Here is a 12807-nt window from a genome sequence, read left to right on the forward strand (position 1 = left end):
ATTCATAAGATATGCCCATCTTCAACATTACTAGTCATTGTTAAATCATGTTTCCAAATCACTGTAGCATTTTATTGTCATCTTTGCTTGAGAGTATTTTTTATGTTCTTTATTGAGATATATTTTACATACCATAAAATTTACCCATTTCAAGTATACAACTCAACAGTTTTTAGTATATGTGCAGAGTTGTGCAACAAGCACTGCAATCTAATTTTAGAACATTTTAATGTGATAGCGTTATTTATAAATACACATAAAATATATAGAAATCTGTAAAGCTTGTTATGTGTCTTGTCCAATATATACATGGAAAACCTCTGGAAGGAGCTAGTTTATAAAGGTCCCCTACAAATAATAGAAGAAAACAATTTTCTTGATTTAAACCTATAGTTTGAGTAGGTAGCTGGAAGCAACATTTCTAATTAGATTTGGAAACTGCTTAAATGCGGTTCCTGTTATTTGCTAATAAAAGCATTTCTAATTATTCACCTCAGAGTAAAAATGACTCAGAACTCACTCTATCTGAAGAGAAACAGAAGTGTGTTAAACTAACTAAAGAAGTGATTTCCCCAGAACAATTCTTGCTCATGACAGAAAGGAAGGCAGCTGTGAAGGAGTATAGGTGTTGGAGTAAACAGTTGTGAGAGCAGGTTCATTGACAAAGGAGAAGAGAGAGCAACTGTCTTTTTTTCCACAAGTTAAATCGTTGAGCTTTTTGTTTTTGAGACAGAGTCTCACTGTATCGCCCAGGCTGGAGTGCAGTGGCCCGATCTTGGCTCACTGCAACCTCTGCTGCTTGGGTTCAGGCAACTCTCCTGCCTCAGCCTCCTGAGTAGCTGGGATTACAAGCACCTGCCACCGCGCCCGACTAATTTTTGTATTTTTAGTAGAGGGGGTTTCACCGTCTTGGCCAGGCTGGTCTTGAACTACTGACCTCGTGATCCACCCACCTTGGCCTCCCAAAGTGCTGGGATTACAGGCATGAGCCACCACACCCAGCCTCGTTGAGCTTTTAATCAAATAATTTTCATGCTCTGAGTTATTAATTAATGGCACTTTCAAGTATTACTTACCTCAATCCAAACTCAATATGTTAATTGACAAGGGTATTGCCACATATGACATATATATATATATGAGAAAGTTGTCCTTATCCAGCTGTTAAGTGTTCAAAATCTAATAAATTTTTCTACTTGGAATCTCATAAGAAACATCAGGTCCATGGACAACAACATCAGTTCTCTTGTTCATTCCTTCTAGTCATTGGCTTAAGGACATCAACTTCCAGATGCTGTGGTTTCATTTCATCAAGTGCCTGACAGCTTTCTGAAATTTCCTCCTTGCCCTTCAGACCATCCACAGGTATGGAGGGTACAGTCACTTTCTGTGACAGCTTAGCAGATGACCTAAGACCAGGCGGTGTAAGACTGAGAAGAGGAGGAAAGTCACAGAGGCAGCGCAGATTGCTCAGGGCAAACACACGGAATCCCACCTTACCAGCAATGCAGCCATGGCAACAGCTTCTCACTAGCGCTGGGGCCAGCCCCACCACACTCATGGATCAATGGACTTTCTCTACAATTGGGAATAGCCTGACTCCACAGCATGGTATGTGGTTTCTTTACCTGCACTGAGGTTTTTTTACCTGCAAAATGTACAGATAAAGGACCTGAGATCCTTTGCCTGCACTGAAATGATTCTCCTGAATTAGATACTAATATTGAGCCACTCTACACCCTTTGGACACTTGGGCCCCAACTCAGATTTCCTTTGCAACAAGACTGTGAAATCCACTTTGATCTCTTTCTTGCAGGGTCCTTTACTGGGCAGACAGATGACTCAGTGAAATCTAGTCTATGTATTTGTTACTGGAGAGGAAGTGATTAAGCTTTCCAGCTGGAACAACATCCACCATCAGGAACTGGGATTGGGCCTTAGGAATGAGCTGTTGCAAATGAGAGGGCCCAGGGAAGTTATTTCTGTGACTTGTGGTGTTACCTTCTATGCAGTGAGGTGGTTTGGACAACCAATGCATTAAGATCTGCAAAATTGAAGGATGAGGGACTGAAGTGGAAAACATCCCTGACTTGTGCTGGAAAGGGTTAACCCAAGCAAACAGCTTGTTGAATTCAAGGCAGAACTTAAGTTAGTCAGGAAAGAAAGGAGCAGAGTAGACCAGTGATACTCTTACTCCCTTCTTCACCCAACCCAAGGGGAACAGTATAACTAAACTCATACAGCCTATTCCCAAATGAGGCAAAATTATCTGGGAGATGCTAAGCCCCAGAAAAGAGCTAAATTAAATGGATTACACCCCCTGCCCTCCAAAATCAAATGAACACAAAGTTGATCCACCATTTTTGAGTGTAAGGAGCAACAAAACTCCACTGAAGGCATCCAGGTCTGAGCCATTCTTCCTCCTAACTGGCTTCAAAGCTGGCACTCCTAGACTCCATTTTTCTGCTTTTCTAGTTTATGGCCCAACTTTCTACTTGTTAGAATCATGGTACCATGCTCTTGCATCCTTCATGCCACCAGCTTCCTCTGCACTCATACTCATCATTAACAGCTCACACATCTCTTGCTGATCAAGGGGGCTCCTCTGCTTTTCAGTGCCTGACTGGGGGCTGTACTGCACATGGGAACAAGGCCTGGCATCTTCCTTTGTCTTTGTTTAAAATCTATTCCCTACAAGTTGCAAGGTTTCCAAGGATAGGATTGTGAGTATGTAAAAATGCATATGTGTCCTGCCCGCCAACCCATGCTGCATATTGAATGTGTGTAGGCAACAAAAAATAGTTCTAATAGCATAGATATGGTAGCTATATGTGAGGCACTAGCTCATTAAATCCTCAAAATGACCTTTCAGGGAGGGATTTATGATGTTTATTTTTAGATGAGGACATTAAGACTCAAAAAAGTTAGGTATCTTGCTTCAGAACATCACTTATAGAGGACAGAGGTAGAATTCAAATCCAGATAGTCTGACTCAGAAATGGTGTTGGAAGATGTTGGGATGCACGGCGGCTAGGAGGTGTCCACTTAGGGTAGGGGTAGGGGTAGGGAGAATTTTGAAATAATATAACCAGCTGGGAGTCAGATGGCTCTTTATTATTACTGGGTATCAACAATTTCCAATAATGCAGTGATGAATTATTTTTTCCATATGGGCGGAACACTCCTATCGTCTTATTAGGCTGGACACTATCATGTCTGTATACGGTGTCGGACACTGGAGCAGCCAGGCTACACCTTGGTAGGGAGCTCAACTGAAACACTGAGAATGGAAGAGCAAAAAGATGGAAAGAACCTGGGTTTGTTTTTTTACCTTTTCTTTTTTTTTAATTACAAGTTGAGCATCTCTAATATGAAAATCCAAAATCCAAAACACTTCTGGTCTCAAGCATTTTGGATAAGGGATATTCAACTTGTATTGTGGTAAAATATATATAACATAAAATCTATCATTTTAGCCATATTTAAGTGTACAATTCAGTGGTATTTAAGTGTACAATTCAGTGGTATTAAGTACATTTCACAATGTTGTGCGTCATCATCATTACCCATTTCCAGAATGTTTTCAACACCCCAAACAGAAACTCTGTACCCATTAAGCAATAGCTCCATATTCCTCCCTGCCCTCAGCCCCTGGTAACCTCTATTCTTTCTGTATCTGTGAATTTACCTTATATAAGTGGAATCATATAATATTTGTCCTTTTATATCTGGCTTATTTTACTTAGCATAATGTTTTCAAGGTTCACCCATGTTATAGTATGTATCAGAATTTCATTCCTTTTTAGAACTGAATAATATTTCAGTATATGACTGGGATTTTAATGACATATTTGAGCTCCTGTACCTTGGCGGACCTCTTGTTAAGTCGGATAATATTTTTTTCTTATGGTTTAGGCCACGTGACGTGGGGTTTTCCTAACTGATACATGAGGCTCAACTCAGGTTCTCCCCTGTAAAGCTCCAGGGTGGGCAATAAGGCCCACAGAGTACTCAAAATGAAAGCTCCCCAGCATAGTGCAAAATTCCCTATATTTCCTGATATGTGTATGTACCTAGATATGTGTGTGTGTGTATGGGTGTGTGCACACGAACATATGTACACAACACACAAACACATGACAAAGCCCACACCTTTACCTGTTTTCATCCTCAGTTTAGCTATTTTGTTACAATTGATAATTTCAACATATATAATAATTCAGCACTTAACATTTTTCTTTATCATAAAAAAAATATGGAACTCCAAATTGGGTGAGACATTGTGTCTGGTGCTCTATGAAGTACAAATCGATGCTTCATTTCAAAACACTCTTCCACAATCTTCATTGGAGTTGAAAATAAACAAGTTTAGTTAAGAGTAAAGAATAAAAACATTTATTTTAAAAATACCATTTAGCATCAATTGCCCCAAGTTTGGCAGGCATGAAGAGTGGGCAGTTCATGTTTTATTAGTATATAAAACTGGCTTTACAGGAAGCATTATGACAAAAAAATGAACACTTATTATGAAAACTGAAAAAGAGAAGTGAGTAGTAAGCTACTATCAGAACATTAAGGCTAAGAAAATGTCACTATGCAATGAAAACAATCTCCTCCTCTAATAAGTACTAATAGAATAGGAGGCTTGACTTACTTGCATGCTCCTCATAGAACGTTTTGGTTCATGGCTATGAAGAGGTAACTGCAAAAAGATGTGTGGAGATCCCAGTACTGGTAGGGGACATACAAGTGGGGAATAAGAAGAAAGAAATTAATCAAAATGTCTTTACTCAAGGATCTCTATAAAAACTTATTTTTAAGAAAGCCTGAGTAAGCATGTATTTTTTTTTCCTGTGACTTTAAGTGTAATGACAGCATTAAAAATAAATTATGCTGTCAATATACAAAAAATATCTTTTCATTATAAGCATATATAAAGCCTTCTGCAACTATTATATATCACTTTATCAAATCCGAACTTTTTTGCTTGTTCCCTTTTGTGGTCCCTAGTTTTTCACATCCTCATAGAGGACAAAGGCCTTTAGAGATCCATCAATTCAACCCTTTCATTTCACAGATAAAGGAGGGTAAGTAGTTTGCCCACAGTTACATTCATCCTCAGTGGCAGAAATTGGACTAGAACCAGGTCTCATGATCCTGAAGAGGGCTTTTCTCATTATATGACATGACCCATTCTCCACCCCATCCCTGATCTCAAGTGGACGATGCTCCCTCAATCTCAGATGGGCAGAAGGGCTGTGGAGGAAAGAAACAAGCCTGTGTGGGGCCTCTCTGGCTTGTTAGGAGCATGGGGCTCTAGAACAGGAGGTAATAAAATACATCTCCTTCTATCCAAAGTCTTTACAAATAACCTATCACACACACACATGCACACAGTCAGGCTACTTTGAAGACCTAAATGAGAAATACTTCCTGAGAAGAGAATTGTGTGTGAGGGAAACTTTTAAAGCTTCCATAAGAGAGGTTTTTGATTTAAAAAGTGAATATCTGGCCACTCACACAGTTATATGCCTTTTAGAAGCTCTGCAAATAAAGCCGTAGTTACAGATGATGACTAATATGAAGAGCTTTAAGCCCCAGGGGACGTCTGAACACCACTCCATGAAGTCCCTAACTACCACACTATCAAATGGGCTGTGAATCGGTGGTGGGAAATGCCTCCGAATATGCAGATTTCAGCAGAAAACACATTTGACTGGGTTCTTTTAAAAAGTTCCACCATTCTCACATCTATTTCTGATTTTATATGCATCAACACTCAACATGCTAAATGTTCTATTCTGGCAATTCATATTTCTGGGTAATAGTACCCGAATGCTTATTGCAACATCCATGAGAGGTGCCTCAGGAGGAAGTGTGATCAGATCTCCTGGGGCCATTTTTTTGCTGTGTCCTTTGAGATCAAAATTCAGAGAATAAAAGCGTTGTCACATTTTTAAAAATGTCTGTCATACAAGTTTTTGTTCAAGCTTCAATACGAGGAATATGGATTGAGAATTCCTTTTTCATATCCATGAACTAGGAAAATTGTGAAAGAAAAGTCCTTGAAACTCCGACAATGTCAAGTTTACTGAAACATCAAAAAGTACCACAATTTTGTAGACTGTCCTGCAGAAATTTATCTTTCTTGTGCTCCATAGGTTTCTTTAAGGCGAAGACCCTCTTTTATTTAAACATTTCCTAGAAACTGCTTTCTCAAGTGAAGATTAATCATTTGGTTTACAAAACAGGAGCCAGCCACATGTTAAGTTTCATCTCAGGCAATAAATTGTCTTTGTACCATATTTCTTGTCTCTTTCCATATAGTTTGTTGTGTCTTATATACAGACTCCTGAAAAATTCTTTCTACTTGTGTAGGAAAGCCACGACTTTCTTCCTCTAAGGCATTGATGGTTTGGAGGGCAAAGGGAGTCCTTTCTCGGGGAAGGGGATTGTTCAGGGGCCGCATGGGTATAACAGAGTTGTATTTATGCTGCCTGTTAACGGAGTTCATTAGGGACGTATAGAACTGGAAATTACACCAGGTATCTCTTAAAAAGTTTTCAGTCAGTAATAAGATTGTCCACGCAGACCCATTTACAGCATCATCTAAATTCTGTAAATGCTGTCTGCCACATGGCATCTCAGCAAAGATTATTCCGGGTTTGATACCAAAGTCATCTTGTAGCAGATTCTGGACTCTGAGGGCTTCATCTGTGTCATCTTCTGCATGCAATATCACAAATTTGAGGAACACCTCTTCTTCAGCTTCTTCTTCAAGCATCTCTTCCATGCTCTGAGCTCCCTCCTGCTTTCCTGTTGGCCCCTCTGTTGTACTGCTGTGCTCAGCAACATTACACAAGGATAGATCTCCAGACTTCTTGGAATCTGACTCATGATATCCTGGACTTGTATCCACACTGTGCCTTTTACCCCAAGAGAGAGAAAGAGGGCAGGAATTTATTTTAGACTTCCCGATACCCATTATAAATATCCAAGGCAGAAGAGGAAAACTTTATGTATTTCTCAGCATTTCTTTTCAATCTAAAAGAAGTAACAAAACAGAAGAATATTATAAATTTAATCAAAACATTAAAAATGGAAACTTTCATTCAACCTGAAAAGCTCAAAAAGATTATAATAGACAGATCCAAACACATAAATGACAAACAGATAATTGGGAAGCTAAACTACTAATCTTTTGTGAGCTTCACAAGGGCTATCACAGGCAGCGAAGGGAACATTAAATAAAGGGTCCAGTATAATATAATAGGAGACATTCGGAAAACGTAAATGGTGTTGTATTAGCACTACAAACCTCCAGATTGAAATAAATTATGTTGGTATTTTCGTGATAGGTACCACACCACTTTATATTTTCATGCAGTTTAAATCTAATTTCTCCATTATCAAATTACCATGTAGACTAGAAACAGGAAAATATAAAGAAACTGAATACTCAATTAAGCATAAATATACTTCTGTATCAAGCACAAACAAAATAGAACACAAATATCCTAACAATGACTGGCAGCATCTCTACTGACAGCATAAACAGAAGATCTGAAATGTCAAGTGAAATGATGTCCAGGATTCACTGGTTCAGAGCTTTTTTTTGTTTGTCTGGAGTCAGGCATTGTAGCGATGGTGAATCTAATGGAGAATAAATTATAATAAGAGTGTGTGAAAAGTAAGAAATATCTTTTTCCAACGAATCCTGTAACTACTGAAGAAAATATATTTATTCACCCAAGGAAAAATTAACATCTCAGTTTGGAAATGAACTCTAGAAACAAAGACTTGAGACTTTCTCCAGTGAAATCAACAAAGAATGATTATAGTTTAGACTCATTCTTGTTTTTGTTGTTATTTATTTATTCTTTATTTATTTATTTTTTGAGACAAGGTCTGGCTCTGTTGCCCAGGATGGAGTGCAGTGGTGTCATCTCAACTCACTGCAACCTCTGCCTCTCAGGCTCAAGCCATACTCCCACCTCAGCTTCTGGAGTAGCTGGGACTACAGGTACATGCCACCACACCTGGCTAATTTTTGTGTTTTTTTGTTTTTTGTTTTGGTAGGATGGGGTTTCATATGTTGCCCAGGCTGGTCTCGAACTCCTGGGCTCAAGCAATCCTCCCGCCTCAGCCTCTCAAAGCTCTGGGATTACAGGTATGAGCTACCACGTCTGACCTAGACTCATTCTTTTATTTAAAAAAATTCTAAATTCAGAGTGGAAGAACTAGATCAACTGTGAAAGAAATGTATACCATGTGAATCTAATTTAAATAACTCTTCAGAAAACGTTGGCAATATTCCTAATAAAATCCCCCAAACAGGCAGTTTCAAGGGGAATTCTTTTATTAAAAGACAGAACATTTAGAATATATAAATACAGGTTTCATATTTTCAAATGTGAGCCACAGGCTATATTCCAGAGCATTTTTACTTATTCTTTATGGGCAAAGGCCATGCCTCAAGAAGAAATTATAACATTCATAACAACATAAGTAACATGGCTACATATGCCTACATAATTCAGGTTTAGAAGAAACTGTTCAACAAAAGTGGTGAAAACTGTCATGGGAACAAAAACCAAGGAAAAAAACATAGAGAATTTCATTCAATGTATGTGAGTAAAAATGTTCGCAGCTGCCTCTGACTAGTGAGGAAACTGCTGACCACTCCTTCATTCACTGTCTGTACTTTAGGTTCTCGCTCCATGGTATATTGTGCTAGTTACTAAGAGGTATTCTAAGGCATAATAACTCTAAAATGTGACATATATCCATCCAAAATAATAAAACCAAACTAATTTGGACTCTCTTCATTGATTAGGATTCACTGCTGACTTTTGTTACTGCATTATAATAAAAGGGTTTTGCTATGCAAAGTTGCAGAAAGAAGTTCCCCCTGAACGAGAAAACAATTGTTAAACCATCCAGAGGCATCTATTTTCTGTCAATTAAAACGATCTACACTTATCATTGAATTCAACACCATTATCTTAATCACTAGCTGGTACAGACAAGTGCTTTGAAGGAATATAACAGTTATTTATAAAGAATATGAAAAACTTCTAGGGTAAGATAGTGTGTCAAGGCAGATCACAAAATCTTTTAAAATAAAAACAAAGAATTACAACTTCAACTTATTTTTCTTAAATACCAGTTAGCAAAAAAAGAGCAAAAGACTTCAGAAATCTATGATGTGTTCCAACTTCCAAGCAGTGTCACCCACCTAATCAGACCGAGAGAAAAAAACTAGTGGCAATGTCTATAAAACTTTACTATAATTTTCTAATCTGGAGGGAGGGAGTAAGGAGACTGCCAAGGGAACAAACTGTGGAAAGAATATAAAGAAGAATCATAGCGTACAAAAACAGATTTAAAATTCCATTTCATGAAGACTATGCACTTTGGAATCAGACTGCCTGAGTGTAAATCCCCTTCCTGCTATAAAATAACTGTGATTTTGTACAACTTAATCAATATATTTGTGCTTTGATTTCATTATCTGTAAAATAATTATAGTCCCTATCCTTAGGGGTTTTATGAAGATCAAAACGGCTTAGGATGGTGCTGGGCACATAGTAAGCACTCAATAAACCTTAGCAGCTATTATTGCTATTAAATACATAAAAAAGAAGCTAAAACACTTATACAACAAATGTTTATATTTTAGGATGGTGCTACTCAAAGCATAGTCCATGAACAAGATGTCAGTCTCTGAACTGTTTCTTACCAGTCAATGAGGAGATAAGCAGATTGTGCCAGGATGTAAATCAACTACATCAGTAAGTATGCTGTTTAGCCAGCTAAATTTTTTTCCTAGCAAGACACTCTCAAAGCAGGAAGCAGCATGGTTTACATTCTGGTGCATGCTTCTTAGATTATCATGGACAAGCAGTTTGAGTAACCTTGCTCTAGGAGGTACTAAAAAGAATATGTAATCAATGAAACAAAAATAGCAAAGATGAGATAAATTAACAGAATTAGATAAAAAGGGAGGCTATAGACAAATCAAGGATCCAAACACCATAAGGAAAAAATAGAAACCGCAAAGGGGTGCCGTGGGGCTGGAGGGAGGCAAGGGTAGCCTAGAAGGAGATAAGCAACAGGAGAAGCCAGGGGAGGATTTTGAGCAGAGGAGTGACATGATCTGACTAGTTTTCACAGGATCACTTTGGTTGCTGCATTGAGAATAGAAGGCAGGAAGGGAAGGGTGGAAGCAGGAACACTAGTTAGGAGTCTGTTGCAGAAACCCAATAGTAAAATGATGATGACTTGAACCAGGATGGTACTAGTAAAAGTGGTGAGAAGTGGCTAAATTTGGGGCATATTTTGAAAGTAGAACTGAGAAGATGTGCCAATGATGTTGACTAGGCATTGAATATAGAGTCTGGAGTGTAGGAGAAAGGTCCAGCGGGGAGATGCATATTTGGCCTTTATCTTTGTATAGATGGTATTTGAAAAAGACAATATGAGATCATTAAAGACTATACAGGATTTTAAGGAGGTGAGTATAGATAGTAAAAGAAAGACTGAGCCCTATGGCACTCCAACATTATGAAGGTGGAGTTATTGTTGTCATTATTATTAAGATTAACTTCCTACAGTGATTTTTGTATTTGTGTTATGTTACAAATGATTTTTGGATAGTTGATGATCTATCTTTAGGCTAGATTTATGGCAATTTGTTAGTCACTTCTACCCATTACTGCTATGACAACATGCAATTCATAAACCATTAATGAAACCATTAATAAAGGTAGAGTGTTGGAAAAAAAAAACAGAACAGAAAGAACTAGCAAAGGAGGCAGAAAAGGACTAGTCAGGAAGGTTGATGGGTTGATGGAAAACCAGAAGAGAGTGGTACCCCAGCTGCTAAGGAAAGAAAACAATTCAAGAGAAAGACAGTGCTTAACCGACTTCAAACGCTTATGACTGGTCAAGTAGGGTGACCGATGAATGTAGCAATATTAAGATTTTAACATATTTAAAGTAGTTTCACCTAGTACTGAATCCTTCAGACTTGGAGAGCCTTTTTCGTTCATATCTGAACAGCACCATCTTGTGGCAAATATATGTAAAATCAAGATTCCTGTGTTCAATTAATAAGTTGTGTTGTTAATAAATGTTTGTTATTAATAAATATTTTGTTGGAAAACTCTGCAGCAAAACATGCTAGGTTTTAGAGATGTGAAGCCAGGATAATTAAACAGACAATTAGGACTCACTGCACAGGTGCTTTATTCAGCATATCAGGTGCCATGAAAGCACTCAGGAGGGCCATGTGCAGCAGGGGACGCTTCACACTTGCAAAACAAAGACAGGTGGACATTTTCTAGGTAGTGGAAGCAGCAATTGAAAAAACATTGAGGTACCAGAGGGCAAAGACTGTACGTTAGAATCATTTTGCACCGGACATTTATGGCTCAAGTCCATGAAGGAGGAGGCAGAAGACGAAGGGAAAGAAGCAAGTGCAGGGGAAAGGTAAAGTAGATTAAAAGACGTTCCTTATAAGGAACCTAAGGTATTTTGCTCAGGACTTTGGCTTTCATCATGCTGGCAGACAGATAGCCCCTGGTAGGTGTTAAATGCGAGTGATCTGATCTGACCTGATGCAGGTTAAAATACTCCTAAAATTGTTGATGATGAATATTACAGATGATATGGTGACCTATGGGACTTTGAGTTGTACCTTTTAGGGAGAAGGTGAGTGCACTTTTGTTTATATGAAGGAGAGCTGTATTCTATTGGAAAATGGCATACCATTATAGCTACTGCTGTTGTCTGGAAGTTTAGGTTTGTAAAGAAACTAGGCTACAGGACCGGAAGATGCTAGACTGGGAGAACAATTAGTTAAGAGGCTGCTACAATAGTGTCGGTGAGAAAGCAGAGCCCCAGACAGATGAAGTGATAGTGGAGACAAAGATATGTAGGAGGTGATGGGGATGGCAGAGATGGAAGAGTCAGGGATGCCTCCCAAGCTTATGCCTTATGTAACTTTGTGGGTGGTGGTGCCATTCACTGAGAAAAGCAATATAATCAAGATGAAGTGGGTTGGGGTTGACCAAGAAATCCAGTCTGGGACCTATGGAGCTTGGGTGCCCATGGCTTACAAGAGTGGTCCAGTAGGCACTTGGACATGTAGGTCTGGGGCATAAAAGAGCATCTTAGATTGGGGATACAAGTTAGTTGCTTGCTTAAATCATGTGAGTAACTGAGAATACGTAGTGAAAAGAGAGGAGAGAGCTAAAGACAGAACCAATGACTGAAGAGCATATGCAGGGTGAGGGGCCCATAACGGAACAGGAGTGACCCAGGAGCAGCATGAAAATCAGACACAGAATGGCAACTGAAAGCCAAGGGAGGAGAGGGCTTCAGCAGTGGTCAGCACCCATGGCTGCCAAGAAGTCAGCATCCACTGCATTTAACACCTTGACATTGAGAAGAAAAGGTTGGCTGAGAGGGAGAGGAGAGGCCAATACTCACAACTAAATCCAGGGTCAGGAAAGGCTTTCATTAAGAGAAGAGATACTTGGAATGCTTACGAACTGAAGGGAATTTGCTAGTAAAGAGGGTGAAATATATGTGTGGAAGCATCTTAGAATTAAGGTCTTATCCTCTTGGGCACTGGGTAAGCTCTGTCTCTCCACCATCACTCCTTTTCTGAAGAGGAATAGGCCACTTATCTCTTGAGTGTGCTGGGTCACAGGATAATGTCTGTGATGAATATTACAGATGATACAGTGACCTATGGGACTTCAGGTTGTACCTTTCAGAGAGAAAGTGAGTCCACTCCTG

The 12807-nt window shown here is 38.9% G+C and overlaps 2 protein-coding genes across 2 annotated transcripts in view; both read right to left on the reverse strand.

Moving 5' to 3' along the window:
• Positions 1-4379: 4379 nt before the first annotated feature.
• On the reverse strand, positions 4380-6985 carry TICAM2 (TIR domain containing adaptor molecule 2). The gene has a single exon (XM_054488489.2). The coding sequence runs from the start codon at positions 6983-6985 to the stop codon at positions 6278-6280; it is 708 nt and encodes a 235-aa protein (XP_054344464.1). The 3' UTR covers positions 4380-6277.
• Positions 6909-12807, reverse strand: part of TMED7 (transmembrane p24 trafficking protein 7) — a 43614-nt gene continuing 37715 nt past the window's right edge. The window contains exon 4 of the mRNA XM_063665151.1: positions 6909-7044. Coding sequence (XP_063521221.1) covers position 7044 — 1 coding nt within the window. The 3' untranslated portion in view covers positions 6909-7043. The remainder of the gene's footprint in view (positions 7045-12807) is intronic.

The sequence above is a fragment of the Pongo pygmaeus genome, chromosome 4, assembly GCF_028885625.2.
Source record: "Pongo pygmaeus isolate AG05252 chromosome 4, NHGRI_mPonPyg2-v2.0_pri, whole genome shotgun sequence".
In the NCBI taxonomy this organism is placed as follows: Eukaryota; Metazoa; Chordata; class Mammalia; order Primates; family Hominidae; genus Pongo; species Pongo pygmaeus.